The 19743-nt window shown below is 38.9% G+C and overlaps 1 protein-coding gene across 1 annotated transcript in view; it reads right to left on the bottom strand.

Annotated features, from left to right (window-relative positions):
• ARHGAP18 (Rho GTPase activating protein 18) overlaps positions 1-19743 on the bottom strand; it is a 137802-nt gene that overhangs the window by 3859 nt on the left and 114200 nt on the right. Inside the window, exons 9-14 of the mRNA XM_042445642.1 lie at positions 17487-17646; positions 15295-15377; positions 13261-13467; positions 10647-10811; positions 2212-2336; positions 592-653 (exon numbers count right to left, since the gene is read on the bottom strand). Of these exons, the coding sequence (XP_042301576.1) occupies positions 592-653; positions 2212-2336; positions 10647-10811; positions 13261-13467; positions 15295-15377; positions 17487-17646 (802 nt within the window). The remainder of the gene's footprint in view (positions 1-591; positions 654-2211; positions 2337-10646; positions 10812-13260; positions 13468-15294; positions 15378-17486; positions 17647-19743) is intronic.

Raw genomic sequence — 19743 nt, 5'->3', positions numbered from 1 at the left:
GCCCTGCCTGGGAATCCTTGCTGTTCCCTGGTAGTCTCCTATCCAAGTTCTAAGCAGGCCCAATCCTGCTTGGCTTCCAAAATCAGACAACAATGTCTATATCCAGGGAAGTATGATGGTGACTTTTGGCTAAAGAGCCAGGCAACACTCTCTCACTGTACAAGGATATATACAGCCAGTCATTACAGTTTGTTCCTCTCATCTACGCACAACCACCATGCAATGCTGTGCAGTTACATCCCTATATCACATATTCAGAAAGTATACATCAAAACTTCTAGCTTGGTCAGGTTAACTTTCACATAAAACTGACTTGGGCTGCTGCCACACTGTAGAATTAATACAGTTTGACATTGCTTTAATTGTGCATGGCTCCATCCTATGGAATCCTGAGATTTGTAGCCAGAATTCCATAGCATTGCACTATGGAAGTTAAAGCAGGGTCAAACTGCATTAATTCTGCAGTATAAAGGACACCATGGAGGCATTTCAACAGAAATAATACCTTCACATATACATCTGAGGTAATTTATGCTATATTACATGATTTAACCAAAATCTGAATCAGCACTATGGAGTAAACGGCCTTACCAATATTTCCTCCAACTTCATATAAAAACACCTCTTCTTTCTTCAAAACTTGAACAGTTCCACTACAAAGTAATGTCACAAAATGATTAGGCACTGCACCAAGTCATTTACAATAAAAAAAATTATATGTTCTTAGGACAATGCTTTACAGTTCAGAGAATTGCCAACATACTAAAATTATATCTTCCCATCTGTTAACTAATGGAAATTAGCATATCATACTTGGATGATAATGGGAAGTGGAGCTGCACACTATAATGAATTATATGGAATCAAAATTGTGTGAATTAGCTCATATACTCAGAAAGATGTAATCTTTCTGTCCATTTTTATACTAGGTCATTTAACTTAAACCATGTGGTCCCATTTCATTGTTTTTATAGAAATGCAAACATTTATCATTAATGCTTTTTAAAATACTTCTATAGTTGTTGTACATACTGTACAGATTTTAGGGCTGAAGTAAACAATTCACATACATTTTGACAGACAGGTTAGTAACAATTTGAAATTTTCAAAATGGTCCAGTGGTCCTAAGGTCCACTTTACATCTATATGCTAATGTCACCCACCCCTTGACACAGTATATGAATAAAAATATTTTGTCTGTTAAATTTGTTTATGTTCGTGGGCATGTTAATGTATATCCATATTTTAACATTTTACAAGGAAATAATATCCTCAAATTAGAAAATGTTATTTAAATAAATTCAATACCTATCTCAACACATGTGCAAAATTTACACATACTGTCTCTAACAGTCAAACTCACATGCACCAGTGCTTATAGATCTGTACACATTCAACCATGCTCTTTCATTCTTTCTATCATTCACACACATGCTCATTTACTCTTGAACACACACAAAGTCACACAGAAACATTCACTTTCTTGCCTTGTGTATCTGGTATACACAAGTGCATATACCAGTATGTAAAAAAGAGATGAAGAGTGTGACTGAAGCAGAGAAAGACAGATCAGGGCCTCCAAGTTGTGCACCTCCCTTTGAGCAAATCTCCCCTGACCCTTTGGGGTCCAGCCCCAGTTGGAGAACCACTTGTATTGACTCCATAAATTTGGTCATCAAAGAGGTGTTCACCTGGCAAGCTTTTACAGCCTTTTGTTTTCAAATCATGCCCACAACTATGATCGATAGCAGATTTTTTTTTGGGGGGGGGGGTTCCTCCATTGGTATAATTTGTGGACAAGGGTTTGCAGGATCTGGGCAAGGCAGTGAAGGATAGGGATTCTTGGAGATGTCTCATCCACGGGTTCACCATGAGTCAGAACTGACTCAAGGGTAGCTAACAACAACAACAACAACAACAACAACAATCTTCTTTAGGTGTCATGACATACTTTTGGGTGCTGCAAAATATGACTGCCCAATAGGACTCATTAATATGACTGAAAACAATCTCATTGGTAAAATAATTATTTCCTGACTTCTAAAAGTGTGGGCTCAATACAGTAATAATTAACAATTAAATGTACATTGTGCTCTTTTCCAAAATTAAGTCAGTTTTTTTCCCTTCTTGATGTAGCATTCCAAAGTGACACTTTAAAAAAAGAAATAGAAACAAAGCATTTAGGGGGAAAAGAAGTAGCCAGGATCATACCTTTTTTGGCTGAGGAATCTGGCAACAACTTCACCAGCTTTTAATTCTTCTGTCAGCTGGATTGCCATGGAAACTTTGGAAAGATGAGGTGCTTGCACCCGTATTACTCCCTGAGGAACATCAGCCTGCAAAGCAATAATGAAATTGGAACATAGCAGCTTCCAGCTGGCTTTGAGAATCTTCTCAAAACATAGTGCAGAATAATTAATTTGGACAGATCATATAATGAATACTCATGTTAGGCATATTGTTCTATACAAAGCAGGCCCCACCCCCAACACACACACACAGCTTTGACCTATAAAACAATTTTACCAAAATGTTAATACACTTGAACCTTTTCTACAGTGACAGAACATTTGGATATAAATGTTCATAGAAATTAATATGTAACATTCACCATGGTATTCAGCATACATTTTAGATACCAAATTTACATATCAATCAATTATTCTTTCAACAGTGAAAAGAAACAAAAACTTTGTTCTTACACTATCATAACAAAGTTTCAAGATTCCTAAAAGGCTGAGTTTTCAAATCAAATGCTTTCCTTTCCTTCAGATATGCTATAGTGTAAAATAATATTTATGAAACTCTTAACTAAAGAGTGTGATGAAATGAGTTTTATTTCAAATTATTTCCAAGAACAGGGAAATAATTTGAAATAAAACTCATTTTTTTTAAAGAACAGGGGTCTTCCTTTTTTAAAAGCCTACACACACACACACACTCTCTCTCTCTAACATTTAATTAAATCTACAGGTAGACTTTTTATTACTAGTTTGACTTGCTATATGCTAAAATTTAATAATACAAAAGGAGGCATTAGAATACTAAATGAGTGGCTGGTACCCCTAAGCGTTGGAGATTTCAAGAGATTTTCCCTTCCTTTTGGTCCACGTGGGAACCAATGATACTGCAAGACACAGCCTTCAGAACATCAGAAGGGATTACGAGTCTCTTGGTAGGAAGCTGAAAGGAATGGATGCAAAAGTTGTCATCTCGTCTCTTCTGCCAGTTGAAGGGCATGGTCCAGGAAGGGAGAGGAAAATAGCGGATGTAAACAACTGGCTCCGCAGATGGTGCCGCCGAGAATGATTTGGATTCTTTGATCATGGGCTGCAGTTCCCTGAGGGGGGACTTCTGGCAATGGATGGGTTGCATCTCACGCCAGTTGGAAGAAATGTTTTTGCCAACAGTCTCAAGAACTTGATCAGGAGAGCTTTAAACTGAGTTCCGAGGGGAAGGGAGACAATATTAAGGAAGGTGAAAGGGATGGCGAAAATAGTCAAACTGACATAGAGGAAACAAGGCAAACAGTGAAAGGACCCAACAGTGGGAGGCAAAAAAACTTGCACAGGCAGCAAGTAAAGAGGACCCATGGTTTGCGATGTCTCTACACTAATGCACAGAGCATGGGAAATAAGCAAGATGAACTTGAACTCCTAGTACAACAAAGCAAATATGACATAATAGGCATCACTGAAACCTGGTGGGATAAGTCTCATAACTGGAATGTAGAAACAGAGGGGTATAACCTTTTAAGAGAAATAGGCCAAACAGGAAAAGAGGAGGAATAGCACTATATGTCAGAGATATTTACACCAGTGAAGAGATCCAGGACATCAATACTGAAAGCCAGGTGGAGAGCATCTGGATAAAAATTAAAGGGGAGGGAAACAACAAGGATGCTATGGTGGGAGTCTACTACAGACCCCCCAGTCAGATGGATGATGCCTTTTTAGAGCAGATGACCACACATCAGAAAGGAGAGATGTAGTAGTGATGGGTGACTTCAACTATCCTGATATTTGCTGGAAGTCAAACTCAGCCAAATCCTCAAGGTCTAGCAAATTCCTCACTTGCCTCAAAGACAATTTCATTTTCCAAAGGTGGAAGAGGCAACAAGGGGATCAGCTATTTTAGATCTGATCCTAACCAACAAGGATGACTTGGTTAATGGGGTGCAAGCGGTGGGATCATTAGGTGGAAGTGACCATGTTCTCCTGGAGTTTGTTATACAATGGAAAGGAGAAGCCAGGCATAGTCAGACACACATTCTAGACTTTAGGAAAACCAATTTTAGTAAACTTAAAGAAATACTGGGTGTGATCCCATGGTCAGGAATACTAAAAGAGAAGGGAGTTCAAGATGGATGGGAGTTTCTCAAAAGGGAGATACTGAAGGCACAATTTAAAACAGTTCCAGTGAGAAAGAAAAATGGGAGGTGTCTCAAGAAACCAGGATGGATGGCCAAGGAACTTTCAACTGAACTAACTTTTAAACGGAACATGTATAAGTAATGGAAAAACAGGGAAATCACCAAAGGAGAATTCAAACAAATAGCTAGCCTGTGTAGAGGTAAAGTCAGAAAAGCTAAAGCACAGAATGAACTCAGGCAGGCTTGCTAGAGAGATACGAACAACAAAAAGGGCTTTTTTTGGATATGTCTGCCATAAAAGGAAGAAGAAGGAAATGGTAGGGCCACTGCGTGGAGAAGATGGCAAAATGCTAACAGAAGACAGAGAAAAGGCAGAATTATTCAACACCTTCTTTGCTTCAGTCGTCTCAGAAAAGGAAAAGGGTGTTCAACCTGAGGATAATGGAGCAGAGGACAGAATAGGGGAATTTCAGGACAGAATAAGAGATAGTACAGGAATATCTGGTTAATCTAAACGAATATAAATCTCCAGGACCAGATGAAGTACATCCAAGAGTATTAAAAGAACTAGCAAATGTAAGGAGCTCTGGTGGCACAGTGGTTAAATGCCTGTACTGCAGCCACTAACTAAAAACCATAAGGTTGCAAGTTCAAGACCAGAAAACGGGCTCAAGCTTGACTCAGGCTTGCATCCTTCTGAGGTAGCTAAAATGAGTACCCAGATTGTTGGGGGCAAATCGGCTTACAGTTGTAAACCACTTAGACACTGCTTAGGTAAGAAGCTGTATATGAATGAAGCTTGTTTTGTTTTGTTTGTAATATCGGAGCCATTGGCAATAATCTTTGAGAACTCCTGGAAAACAGGAGAAGTCCCAACAGACTGGAGGAAAAAAGGGAAAAAAACGAGGATCCCAACAATTATCGTCCAGTTAGTCTGACACCTATAACAGGAAAGATTCTAGAGTAGATCATTAAACAGAGGGTCTGTGGACATTTAGAAGGCAATTCCATAATCACAAAAAGTCAACATAGGTTTCAGAGAAACAAGTCATGCCAAGCAAATCTTATCTCTTTCTTTGATAAAATTACCAGCTTGGTAGATGAAGGGAACGCTGTATATAGTATATCTTGATTTCAGTAAGGCCTTTGACAAGGTTTCCCATGACATTTTTGCAAACAAGCTTGTAAAATGTGAGCTAGACAAGGTTACATGGATTAGTATTTGGTTGACAGGCCGAAAGGGTGTTCAACAATGGCTCCTTTTCATCCTGGAAAGAAGTGACCAGTGGGGTCCCACAAGGCTCTGTCCTGGACCCAGTGCTATTCAACATCTTTATCAATGACTTGGGACAGAATTGGGGGCATACTTATCATATTTGCAGATGACACCAAATTAGGAGGAATAGCTAATACTCTAGAGGACAGGATCAAAATTCAAAATGACCTGAACAGACTAGAAAGCTGGGCCAAAGCTAACAAAATGAAATTCAATATGAAGAAATGTAAGATACTGCAGTTAGGGCGGAAAAATGAAATGCACAGATATAGGATGGGGGACATCTGTCCGAACGAGACTACATGTGAAATGGATCTAGGAGTCCAAGTAGACCATAAATTGAACATGAATCAACAGTGTGATGCAGCAGCTAAAAAGGCCAATGCAATTTTAGGCTGCATCAATAAAAGTATAGTGTCTAGATCAAGAGAAGTAATAGTGCCACTACATTCTGCTTTGGTCAGGCCCCATCTGGAACACTGTGTCCAATTCTGGGCACCACAATTCAAAAAGGACATTGAGAAACTGGAGCGTGTCCAAAGGAAGGCAACTAAGATGGTGAAGGGTCTGGAAACCATGTCCTATGAGTAACGACTTAGGGAGCTGGGTATGTTTAGCCTGGAGAAGAGAAGGTTAAGAGGTGATATGATAGCCCTGTTTAAATACTTGAAGGGATGTCATATTGAGGTGGGAATAAGCTTGTTTTCTGCTGCTCCAGAGACTAGGACCCAGAACAATGAATGCAAGCTGAAGGAAAAGAGATTCCACCTCAACATTAGAAGGAACTTCCTGACAGTAAGGGCTGTTTGACAGTGGAACACACTCCCTCGGAGTGTAGTGGAGTCTCCTTCCTTAGCTGTCTTTAAGCAGAGGCTGGATGGCCATCTGTCAGGGATGCTTTGATTGAGAGTTCTTGCATGGCAGGAGGTTGAACTGGATGGCCCTTGTGGTCGCTTCCAACTCTACAATTCTATGATTCTATGATTCATTTTATGAATAATTCAGTTTTAATAAGAACAAAACAAAGTCTAAATTGGCTTAGTTATTTCAGAACAGTAAAGGAACAGAGAACAATAGTGAACAATGTTGGTAGACATATTTAAGCTCGGTTTACACATTGCAATAAGCTGCCTTTAAAAAGAAAGACAAAACCTTGCCTTATTATTCTTTCTTGTTTGGAGGGGAAGAAGTTGGGGAGGCTGGGGAACAGGCCACATAAATGAAAAATGCCATATAAAATATGAAGCATATGAAAAATATGACTCCTGCTCCATCAGGAACCAAGCATAAATGGCTGAATGTCATAAACAAACACTTCCATAGCTCACAAATCATTATAAAATAAAATTTGAAATAAGGTAGAAAACTGAAAAAAGTACCGAGCACAAGCTGTGACACCTACCAAACTCTTTCAAGATATCTATCAAGACATAACACATTCTGATAACAAGAGAACACGTAATATGCTTTTTTTTAGTACAGTCTAGACCTATGGCAGTAAAGAAGACCCTGGCTACCTCTAGATTTGCTCAGTACCACACTTTTCTCAAATTGAGCCAAATTTACTGAGGTGAGCTGTAGGCAAATAAATGTTTGTCCAATACACTGTCCTGGTGTGCACATGACAACTGCTATGTGCATGCTGGCCAATTGCTTCCACTTGAAGCTATAAGGTACTACCGTGCAATTGTATCTACCATAGCTGGGTAAAAAAGGGAATTTCAGCAGTTGCTACTTGGGATGTTGGAATAAGAAAATCTTGTACATGCTCCAATTCCCCTTTTTAAAAGGTAAAAGGGCCAGGCTCCCCTTTTCTGCCATGGGTCTACAGTAGAAGTCAAGGGCCTGTATCCTACTGAGCAGCAGTAGAGTGTAATGCTCCATGGGAATAAATGCCTGTGAGTGCAGCAAGGATGGAGACATCAATGGAGGTAGCGGAGAGGCAGAGCTGTGGTTCACTGTCAACTGGGACACTTGCTGCACTGCCATTGGGGAACTGTTTGTCTAGAAAAATTGATATGTGCCTTCACATTGTTTCTGACTTATGTCAACCCTAAGGCAAACCCATTATGTGGTTTTCTTGGCAAGATTTGTTCAGAGGAGGTTTGCCATTGCCTTCCCTGAAAGAAGGTAACCTACACATGCAAGCAGAACCATGGCCAAGCTGGGAATTGAACCCTAATCTCCAAAGTTGTAGCCCTACACTCAAACCATTACACCAAACTGGCTCTCTAGAAAAATAACTAGAAAGGTAACCTAGATGTGCAAGCAGAACTATCACTGGCACAATCTTCAGTTGTACTGGCATAACAGCCTCAACACAATTCCAGCCAGTGACTTAGGCTAAGGTATTGGGGAAGTGAAGGGGACTTACTAATACTCTTCCAACTGATGTATTAAAACAGCACCTCAAGCACATACATTTTTTTGGCTTGCTCAAAGGTGAGTCAGCATGATGGTGCACTGACTGACTGCTCCCCATTGATTGTTTCTATGTTTTAGTGTAATATCTGAGCTTGGAAGGAATGACACTGTCGTGTTTTTCCTTAAAAAAGCCAAAGAAACAATCCAAGGATAAAACCTCAAGAAGGAATCATGATTTGGGGTAGTGGAATCCTCCCCCATTTTATATCCTGTCTGTTGCCTGAACCCCCTGCCCTTCAACCCAGCCTTGTCAGATACTAAAAGTCAGAACAACAACCAACAAGCTAGGGCAGAATTAAATCTCTCCTACACCAACCTTTTAAATACTATTCTTGAATACATACCCGTTTTATATGGGAACAGGGTAGAAAAATTAACATGGCTGCCATCACCACTTCTAATTTGGCCGGAAGATGCCAAAAAATGTATTCCTTAGTGTAGTACAATTTTGCATCCCTCCACAAGATGTCTCTACTTCACCACCATTGAAAATATGATTTTAGGTGAAAATGGGCTACACTAATCAGAACAAAATTTGTATGCTGAACACTACAAAGTGCAACTATTTGGGATATATATGGTTATGTGTCATATTGATATGTGCCATATTTATGTTACACTGATCCTAACATATGCTGGATAAAATTAACTTTTTTGTGTTATATTTAACCAGTTAAAAGTAAACCAGCATGTATTAACTGTGAACTAGTATGTGAACAGATGAGTAATACATTTTTAAAGATAACGTTAATGGAAATTAGCTTTTGCTGCTGATATAGTATTTCTGAGGAGAGTGTTTTAATCTGCTGCTTGTATTTTAAAACTGTTTTATTGTTAAAACAGTTATTGGTATTGGTATTTAATATGTAAATATGACCATACTGGTATTTAATATGTCGCATACTGCTTTTGATGCTACTTTGGCAACAGAAAAGATGTCAGGGATGTGTGAATGCTGCCTCAGGAAGCATTAAAACTGGCTCCCATTTTCTCACCTTTCTTTTAAGGCATAATTAAGGCATAATTTTTCAATGTGGCCTTTTAAAATGTAATTAAATTGTATTAGAACCTTTAAATATACTGTAACTTCTCATTTGTGTGTTATTGCTTTATTTTGATAGGTTGGGTACTACCCTGGCAACTTCCATGAGAAGGCATCAAAAATATAAAATATATAACAATGGAGTTTATCACATGGGGGGAAATCCTGTGCAAAAATCAGAGTTTAAATTGGAAAAAAACTGCAAAAGTGGGTTGATTTTCACATGACATCTAGTTATGTGTTAACCTGAATGGAAAGTGGAGAGAAAGTAGACAAAAGCCGCTCCTTTTTACTTTTGGAAAATCCTGAAAGTAAAAAGGAGCGGCTTTTGTTTACTTTCAGTTTGTGTTAACACAAGTTTAACAATGACATGTGTGAAAATCAACCCGTTTTTGCAGGGGGGGGGGGGTGTTACCTTTTAAATCCTGTTTTTTCACAGGATTTCTCCTGTGTGATAAACACTAATGACAGAATTATCATTTCACAGTTTGCTTTCAAGTTCCCTCTGCCATTACAAGCAGACTGTTCAACTCACGCAGGTCAAGAAACTTTATCATGAACTGTAAAAATGAAGTGTGTACGAACCACAAGAGCTAGTAGAATCAGAAACAATAAATTAGTCCTTTGTGAAATTCAGTGCTTTCTTAATGCAATGTACTCTGGGCTGGCCTGGGCCTGCCTCAGGCAGGAGAGCTAGACAGATGTCAAATACAACTCCAGAGTCACAACATGGCAGCTACTTTGCAGAACTACAGCAAATGTAGCAGGAAAGTGGTACATGTGGCAGGGTTCCCTGAAGCAGCTGTCTGCCTGATGCATTACTCTGAGGAAACCCTATCAGAGTGAGACACTCAGTAGGTACACTCTCCAAAGAGCTCCCAAGGTTCAAAGGTTTCATTCTTTCCTCAAAACAGTCCTTTTTCAAAATGAAGCACTATGGGAAAAGTGTCTTGACAACCAACCAGACACAGGCAGTCTCGATGAGCACTTAGCCCATCATGTCTCAGACTGAGGCAAGGGACATGCCAGGAAAGGCAGGTGTGATGGCAAGGGGATGGTGGCACTTATCATCCTGCCTCAAGGAGTGAGAACTCTTACACTGCTGGTGGCTCTGCAGTTTAACACAAGTTACTACAATTATTGCTTAAATTTGTGACAGGACATATAGTTTATTTAAAAAAATACTCAGCTTTGGGTTCATGACCTAGGGTATCTAAGATATGCAGGAAAAGCAAACATTTCAAAAAGCCAAAGGTATAACATTTCAACAGATAGCCATTTTAAATATTTTGGCAAGGAGAACTCCATACATATTGCATGAAACTTCTTTACTAGTACCAGTGGCATCATTTTAATGAGATCAAGTTTTTTAGATAATAACTACAGCTTTCATTTATTTGTACCAGGGAGGAAGTTGTAACTGTTGAAGCCATGCTGTGGCTTTACAGCTATCTCTTGCCCTGATAGTATGCCTATAGTTTCAGGGTGAAATGTGCAGCTCAATTTTTAATTAATGGTACTTGCATGCTTACTTCGTTGAGACATTTTATATCGTTGCTGCTTTTGTCTTGCTTCTCGTGCTTTTCTCGATCATAAGCCATTTTTTTCAGCAATTTCCTCATTGCTTTGTCTTTTTTCTCCTTTTTCTGACTTTCAGCATTTTGCTTTCTTACTTGGTTCACGAGAAATGTAGGGATCTAGGAAAACATGCAACATTTTATTAGCAACATTATCACCACTATTTAGCAATGTTATCACTGTTCTGAAGAACTTTTTGAATCCCTATAGTGGTAAAATTCTCAGGAAGGATTCTCAAAATAGAGCAGGTCTTTCTGCAGTTGCTTGTGTCGGAAATATACTGGTGCATCTTATTGTCTCTCAATTCAGTTTGCAAAAAACAGGGGGAGAAGTCAGTGTTGTGCTGGAAATTATTCAGGCCGCATAGCAAGCAGTTCCTCATGAACAGTTTGTTGTCTTCCATATTCTTGCTTGCATGTCTGAGTTAAATCCCAGAAAGACAAAACTGAACTTCCAAAACAACCTTAATGTATATGGAAAATAACTAGAGTTACAAAATGGGACATGTTTCTTTATACGTCCATTCTAGTATTTATATCTTGCCTTTCAATCCAATACACGGTTGAGACATATTACAACCATTTAAAAACTATAATAATTAAGAAAACTCCAACACTATTACAATAAAATCAGTTAAAAGCAATAAAACAAGAGATAGTGGAATAGCAAAACAAAGCAGTAAAAACACCAACATTTAGAAGGTCCAGGAAAAAAAATGCAACTGTAATAAAACTGTCTCAGGTCATCCAAAGCACAATGTTTCATCCACTATAAGGCTTTTGCAAATAGTTTATCAGAAGATAAGTATGTTTCTAAAAGGGAAAATTGCTCCCTGTCTGCAGTTAAGTTCTTGATCGGGGTGAGGTACGTCTGTTATCTGCTGGATATTTTTATCTGGCTCAATGGATTATATATGTTTTAACTTTTCAGCCATCCTAGCAGCAAATGTTACATAGGTCATTATCACACAGGGGAAATTGGGGGAAATTGGAAGGTCAATGCAATGTGATCCCAGATGCAATCATGTGGATTCACGATATTGTGCGAGAGGTTATCACACGTAATCGAAGTCAATGCTAGGTCAATTCTAACCCAATCCAGGATCAACCAAGAGATGTGTAAATTCGGGGAAATACAGAATTTACAAATCCTGTTCTGCTCCAAAGTTGCGTTCAATTCAAATTTGGCAGGTATGGAACGCCTGTCTTGGTTGCCCTTGGATTGCTTTCTAATCAGACTACAATTCCCAAGCTCCTTTGCTGGCTGCAATTTTTCCTCCCCCCCCCCCGGGGGGGGGGGGGGGCTTTTCTCTCAGCCTCTAGGAGTACTTCTGGAGCTGTTTTGGGGGTGAAGCAGCCCTCCCCACAGAGACACACACACACTGCCTCCCTCCCTCCTCCTCTCACCCCTTTCTGTCTCTTTCCCTTTGCAAAACTCATCCTCTCCAACTGGAGGGAAATGATTGGCTCTCTCTTTCTCTCGTGTGACCCTGTCACAAGGTTTTCTTGGCAGGTTGATTCAGATGGGGTTTGCCATTGTCATTTCCTAAGGAGGCTGAGAGAGTGTGACTTGCACCAGGTCACCCAGAGGGATTCCATCCCTGCCTTCTAGAGTCATAGTCCAATGCTCAAACCAAGTACAAGGTTGCTTTGGACTGATTTTGAATTGGTGAATTACCTAAATAATGTGAAATAAGGAGTAATGAATGCACAAATAACGTGAAATGCCTAAATAACGTGAAATAAAGGGTAATGAATGACCAAATAATATGAATTGCCTAAATAACATGAAATAAAGGGTAATGAATGAAGAAATAACGCGAAACAAGGCAAAACCGCAGGAAGCGGAGGCAAGCCCCGCCAGAAGTGTAAAATGGTCACGATCCGACTCTGCCCTCACTGCACATGTGCAGGGATGGTAGTTCGAATTCTAGACTATGAAGGGTATGTACTCATATGATAATTTCTTTTGCATTCGCACTACTTTGGCTTTGGGATGGGTGCTGTGTTCTTCTGTGCGTTTGATAACCATTCGTGTAATACTGTTCATTTTCGAATTGGCCCTACTTTCTTTTCTTTCGAAAATGGGAGACATTCCTCGTGTGTGATAATGTCCATAGGCTAGTATATAAATAGTTCACATACAATAAATAAATAAATTGCTAGCTTCTTGTGAAACACAAAATGAAATTAACAAAATATGGTTTAATTAATTCTTAAAAATAAATATTCTAGTTATACTGTAAAAAATGTTATACACATGATTTATTCCATAACTGTTTCTATGGAGAATAATTAAATCATTCACCTACTGAATTCTATTATGTTTTATACATTAAACTTTAACCTTAGAACTTGAAAAGTTTAGTAGTAAATTCTGAATGATATTAGTTGTATAGTCTGTAAATAAACTTAGAGGCAAACATTTTCAGCCAGACTCTCAATTCTTCTTTGTAACTTTTATGCTAAATTAAGTCACTTGCATCCTTTGTAGGAGAAAAACAGTAGGGACACTTATTTTTTGAAGCAGTTCTTTAAGGACAACAAAGAAACAAGCAAAGAAACTTACAGTCCAAAGAAGATTTTGGTATTTAATCATAAAATGCATGACACTTGCTGTCCCAGCCGCCATAACAAAATCGCTTTGTTCTGTGGTCTTGGAGCCCAAACCATGAAACATAAACAGATTTGGGGCCATAACCATGGCAACATTCTTTAGGTTCATTTTGTTCTTATCACGGTGATCAATTACCCTTTGAAGAAATTCAAGCAGTGCCTGAAAGTGAAAGCAGTATTTGAGAAAACGTTGTGTGCAAGATCATGGATGTATTAAGTAAAAGATGGCTGAAATACACATACAAAGTACAGTGGGCCCTTGGTATCTGCTGGGACTTGGTTCCAGGACCCCCCGTGGCTACCAAAATCCATTGGATGGCACAATGATAGGGAATTCTGGAAACTGTAGTTCTGTGAGACCTTTAGCCTTCTCTTCTGAGAACTACAATTCCCAGGATTCCCTAATACTGAGTCAGGGCAGTTAAAGGAGTCTCAGACTGGATTATTTTTGCAGTGTACATATTTTGAACCAAAGACAAATAGATGATCTAGGGTAGTCTTTTATTCTAGAGCAGCTTCCTGATGCCATCCAAACATAGTTTGGGGAAGGGCTCTGGAAAGAATATATGGAATATACATTTATATCAAATGACCACAAGGAGGGGCACACTGCTTCCTTCTCCACATTATTCTCACAATGATTCAATTTGCTACATCAGTCAGAAATTGAGACTAGCCCAAGGTTATACAGTGGGCTCCACAGCTTCATGGAGACTAGAATCCAGGTCTCCAAATTCCAATACTTGCACTCTGACTACTATACCACACAGACTCACACTGCTGAACTAGATATCCAGGGGTAGTTATGTTGGCTGTATAGCAAAGTACAATAACATCCAAAATCCATAGAACAATGATACCTTTATCAGAAAAACTAATATGCAAAAAACATATGTTGCAAGGTGAAGTCGAAGGTTTTCATGGCCGGCATCTATAGTTTTTTGTGGGTTTTTCGGGCTATGTGGCCATGTTCTAGAAGAGTTTCTTCCTGATGTTTCACCAGCCTCTGTGGCTAGCATCTTCAGAGAATGCTTTCCTGGAAAGGAGTTGGGTATATACTGTATACTGTGTGACCCTGGGAAGGCAGGAGTGATTTGCATGTTTATTGTTCTCTTGCTAATGGCAGGCCTCAGGGTAGGAGGGTCTGCAAAAGAGGATTAGAGTCTGCTTGATTAGTGCTCATTGTCTGCTGGGAAACCCCTGACCCTGGGAGATTTCTCATGTGCATTTGTTGAGTCTTGATTTTGCTATTTTTCAGGACTGGTAGCCAAACCTTATTTACTTTAAGGTTTTCCTCTTTCCTGTTGAAATTGTCCAGGTGTTTGTGGATTTCAATGGCTTCCCTGTGCATCCTGACATGGGAGTGGTTGGCCTGGTCCAGAATTTCAGTGTTTTCAAACAGTATTTTATGCCCAGGATGGTTTGTGGCATGTTCTGCTACTGCTGATTTTTCTGGATGGCCCAGTCTGCAGTGTCTCTCGTGTTCCTTGATTCTTGTTTGCACACTGCATTTGGTGGTCCCTATGTAGACTTGTCTGCAACTGTATGGTATGCGGTAAACTCCTGCGGCTGTGAGAGGGTCTCGCTCAGCCAAAGACCTGGCACTCATTTGAGATCTAATTTCTGGTAATTAAAATTATTGGATCTAGTCTTGCCTCCCGGGGAAACAGAGAATGCTTCTTCTCTTATGTGACAATCCCACAAGTATTTTAAGGATAGTCTAATGTCATCACTCTCAACTTCTCTTCTCCAGGCTAAATACACCCAGATCCTTCAACTTTCATTGATAAGACTTGCCTTTCATACCAGTGACCATCCTTCTTCTTGTCCTCTGAACCCATTCCAAACATGTTTGTGGTAGAAACATAGGCAAGCCTACTCTTCAGTTATTTATAGTGGCTATTTCTGTTTTTAATACAAAACACACAAACCACCTCTTCCTAGACTCAATTATATAAATGACAATATTTTGAAATAAAATTCTAACCTTCAAAGTATCTCTGTTTCCCTCTGGGAGAAGGAGGACCAAAAGATTCAGTGCTTGTAGCTGATGCTTCTTTGTTGGAAGTTCTGCCAATGAAATGTGAAAATACCAGATTTTGAATAATTCTGCATTTAGCTCAGAAATGCTAGTTTATATGAAACTTCCTTGGCAACACATAACCAATACCGTTAATTTTCTATGCAAGTTTCAAAAGCACTACTGCCACTTATTCCACTTTGATTTCAGATGTTATCTCATGACTGAGCTGTCACAGGAGTCATTATGTTTTAGATAATGAGTCTGGCCTCCTTTGGCTGCTTTATTTCATACTACTATGTTTCGTAATGTAAGAGTATTTAATCAAAGATAAATCCTTCCCAAATGAAACTGTCATTTATGCATGTGAAAAGGAAAGACGTTTGTGACACTTATTGAAGCACAATGTTCTTTGCTGAGCACACATTTAATATAAGTGCATACCAAGTAATTTCTGATGCTGAATCCAGGAATCCCTGATCTCTGCAGGATTTGTAAGCTATCATTTCAAGCTAATAGTAATACTGTTATCAACAGTGCTCAGCAAGCTTAAATGTATCTCAGTAGATAGTTTCCTTAACATTTTTATTTATAAACTAGCCATCATAACAGATAAAAATGCATACCTGAAAAAAACTGAAGGCTACACACACACACACACACACACACACACACACACACACACAATGTACACATGTCAGCGGTGGAAATCTTCATACCTACAGATATTGCCAGGATCCATATGAACACATTACACTGCTCATGAACAATTACAATGAACAAGCAAGCAGCTTATGAAAATAATGTATGAAATGGCCTTATGACTGCTATCATTTAAACCATTTTTTCTGTTCCACTGCTTCCAGTGTGAACGTCTTGTTGTTGTTAAATGCTCTCAAGTCAACGTTGAATCATAGCTTCTGTATGGATGAATCTTCTCCAAAAAAACCCTGTTCCTCCCTGCTCTGCTCAGGTCCTGTAGGCCCAGGCCCATGACCTCTCTGACCAAGTCCATCCATCTGGCATATGGTCTTCCTCTCTTTCTGCTGCCTTCCACCTTTCCTAGCATTATTGTCGTTCAAGTGAGTCATGCTTTCTCATGATGTGGCAAAAGTACGATAGTCTCAATTTAGTCAATCTTGGCTTCCAGGGAAGTTTGGCCTTGATGTATTCTAGAACCAATTTGTTTGTCTTCTTGGCCATTCACGGAATCCTCAGCACTCTTCTCCAGCACCACTTCTCTATATATTAATAAGTCTATATCAGATCTGTCCTAATCTTCTGGATGAAAACAAGTGAATAACTGTTTTTGTAATATAGCCAGTGCTTCTTCTGGACTGACCAGGGAGGTTATATAATAAATGCTGAATCAGAAAATATGAAAGCTATAGGTTGGGCTATTCCAAAAAAATTGTAGAAATAATGAAATCTACTACAATTACTCGACTTCTGGAATATTTATTTTCTTAAAATATCTAATGTTTCTAAATATGAATATAAATGTCCCCCTAAATTTATACTGTAATATAATTTATTCTGCAGTTAATGAAGGAGCATTTTCAACAGCCTGTAGTTTTACAAATCTGCTCTGGCCGTGGGTCACTGTTCTTCCCCATATAAAACAAAGGAATCAATCCAATATTAACAAGATATTTATTATAGAAAATAATTTTGTGCCTTTGCTTTGAAATGCATGAAATCTCAAGAACAATTTATGGATAATTTCAAGGAGTTTCATCTAATTGTTCTCATTCTGCTGGCAAAACATCTCATCTGTCAGATGAATGAGGGCAGGTCATTTTATGATACTCCCTGCCTGCACCTCTCTCCAACAATGATTCATATGTATGACATATGAAACAGTGTGGGAAGTGGGCAGGATTAGAGGGGATTGTCCAAAATTGCCTTGCTTCCTGCTCTGCTAGTAGAAACATCTACTGGATCAAAGGGGATTCTGTCAATAAAGTTACACCAACTGGATGCAAGCCATAAATCTGCAAGCCAAGGAAAATTAACTGTGTCAGGAACAATCAGGACTATAAGTTGTTGTTTGCTTGTCCCACATTACAGACTGAAGGCAAAATATTTGCCAGAAGGACATGTATCCATGCTGTATAGTCAGTATTGTTCAGCTACCTATGAACAAAAATTGTACTTACTTTGCACATCCTGGAAAGCCTTGAGATATTCCACAGTAAGCAGTGGCTGAGGCAGTTCTCGGATAAAAAGCTTTAGAAGACTTGCTGCATCATGCTGCTTTACATTTTCCCAGCTGAAAGTCCCATCATAAAACTTTGCTTCAAGCTCTTGGCAAAGATTCTGAAAGGCACATGAGCAGAAGAAAAGTCAATGCAGGCAGTCACACACACCATATTTTATGCTTTTTAAAATAGCATTTTAAATATATTAATCCTATCCCAAACTTTACTTCACCTACATTTTAACATCTTATCCTAGCTTTCTGTACTAATTACACAGAGTGCTTGCATGTCACTCAAGGCATATTCACAGATGATACTAGGGATATCCTTACATTTCCTGTATAAGTAATACATTGAATGTAGCTAGGGTACATATTAATTTTACAATAGCTTTTTTTGTTCACTCTTTATCTAATAATATCTAGTAGCAAGAAATGTTGCTAAAAGTTTGAAACTTTTAATTTAGGATAAGGCATGGGAAAAATCCTCCCACTTTGTTGATTATGATTTCCTAACATCTCTAAAAATTATAATCAAATGTTGCACAGGCTGTGATGAATTCACTCCAAGAAGTTTGAGGTAACTGAAGCATGATATCAGTCCTCCTTAACCAAATGAGTCCAAATTATTTGCAGTTCAGTGTTTAAAACATTCAAAGGTATGGCCTCTCTCTCTTTGCCTCATACAGTGTTCCTTAGAAGATAGGGCTTTCCTAGACATTTGGTGCTCTTTACCTAACAAAGGAGCTTGTGGCTTCACAAAGGACTGAGGCAACTTGGATCTCCAGAAATGCATCCCTTTTTGTCTTGCTAGTGGAACTTAATTTTTTTCTGTAGTACCCACATAGTCAGAAGGATGAGGAGCTGGTCTGAATGAATGTCCCTCCAACAACACCTGAACTTAGCACAGAAACATTTTCAAAATGCTGGCTTGTGACTAACATGGTCATATATATTTTTTTCCTGTATGATTTTTAGCATTGTTGCCTGATGAAGAAGCCAGTGGAGCTTCAAAAGCTTGGAACATGTATTTTGGGCATTTTGGTATCACTGGTTTGTGGATTTTGGATGTTACTGTACTTATGACCAACACAGCTACCCCTGGAATGTTCCACTAGGTTTTCCAAGTGACAGGACTCCTCTCCCTTTATTGGCAGCATAGAAGAGAGAAATTTTAGATTGTAAGCCTGAGGGCAGGGAACCGTCTAACTAAAAAGATTGCATGTACAGCGCTGTGTAAATTTACAGCGCTTCATAAATAAAGGTTAATAATAATAATAATAATGTTGCAAGTGCTTCTTAAGCGAGCTGATCTTGGGGACTGGTAGATATCCCCATCCCCCACCCCCTGAGTGCCAGGCAACAACGCCATATTTATGCCCTTTAGCTACAACTGTTGCTTTCCTGAAAAATCTCCATTCCCTGGCAGCCAATACTTTGTGGTCCAGTACCAGTCTATAAACCACCACTTTTAGTAACACACTTCTACACAACCATTAAAGGAACAAAAGTACTGCCTCTTTTTTCATCTGACAACCATACTTTTCAGAGGTAGCTTCTATGTAAGTCTGTCCTATAGGCACATTTTATTTCGAATAAACCCTTTTACTGGACATATTAAAAAAGAGAGCGTGAGGAGTTCTTGGGAAAGTTGGAGAGATACAAATACTCTCAAAGGGAGGGAAAGCAAAGGCTTGTTTACTCAGGTGTCAAATCACAATCCAGAGGACATCACACAACAATGAAAAGTCAATACGTAAGAAGAATAGATGTTTTTCACCATCTCCCTCATTTCACTTACAAAAAATAAAAGAAAAAATAAAGAAAAATACACTGCTGCATATAAAAAGCTAACAGTTGTTAGGGGAAAGCAAGATGAGCAGACTTATCATTCTGTATATCATCACAACAGCGAGGATCTTATATGCCAAATATTGGAAGAGTGATATCCTCCCAACAAAAGAAGAATGGCTAAATAATCTCAGTGAAGCCATGCAAATGGACATCTTGACAGCGCTAATGAAAGAAAGAAGGCCCAAGGAGACAGAAGAAGAATGACACTGTGTACAGAATTACAGATATAACCAAGAGGGAATGAACGGTTTTACTTATATAATACTCAGATTTACTGCCACAAATAGGTATTTTTTCCCTCTCATTCCAGTATGGCTTTTTTATTTCCTGTCCCTACTCCTTGATCAATAATAATACTATCA

This window comes from Sceloporus undulatus, chromosome 1 (assembly GCF_019175285.1).
Source record: "Sceloporus undulatus isolate JIND9_A2432 ecotype Alabama chromosome 1, SceUnd_v1.1, whole genome shotgun sequence".
In the NCBI taxonomy this organism is placed as follows: Eukaryota; Metazoa; Chordata; class Lepidosauria; order Squamata; family Phrynosomatidae; genus Sceloporus; species Sceloporus undulatus.
Note: the sequence above shows the minus strand (reverse complement) of the source record. Positions and strands in the feature narration are given on the sequence as shown.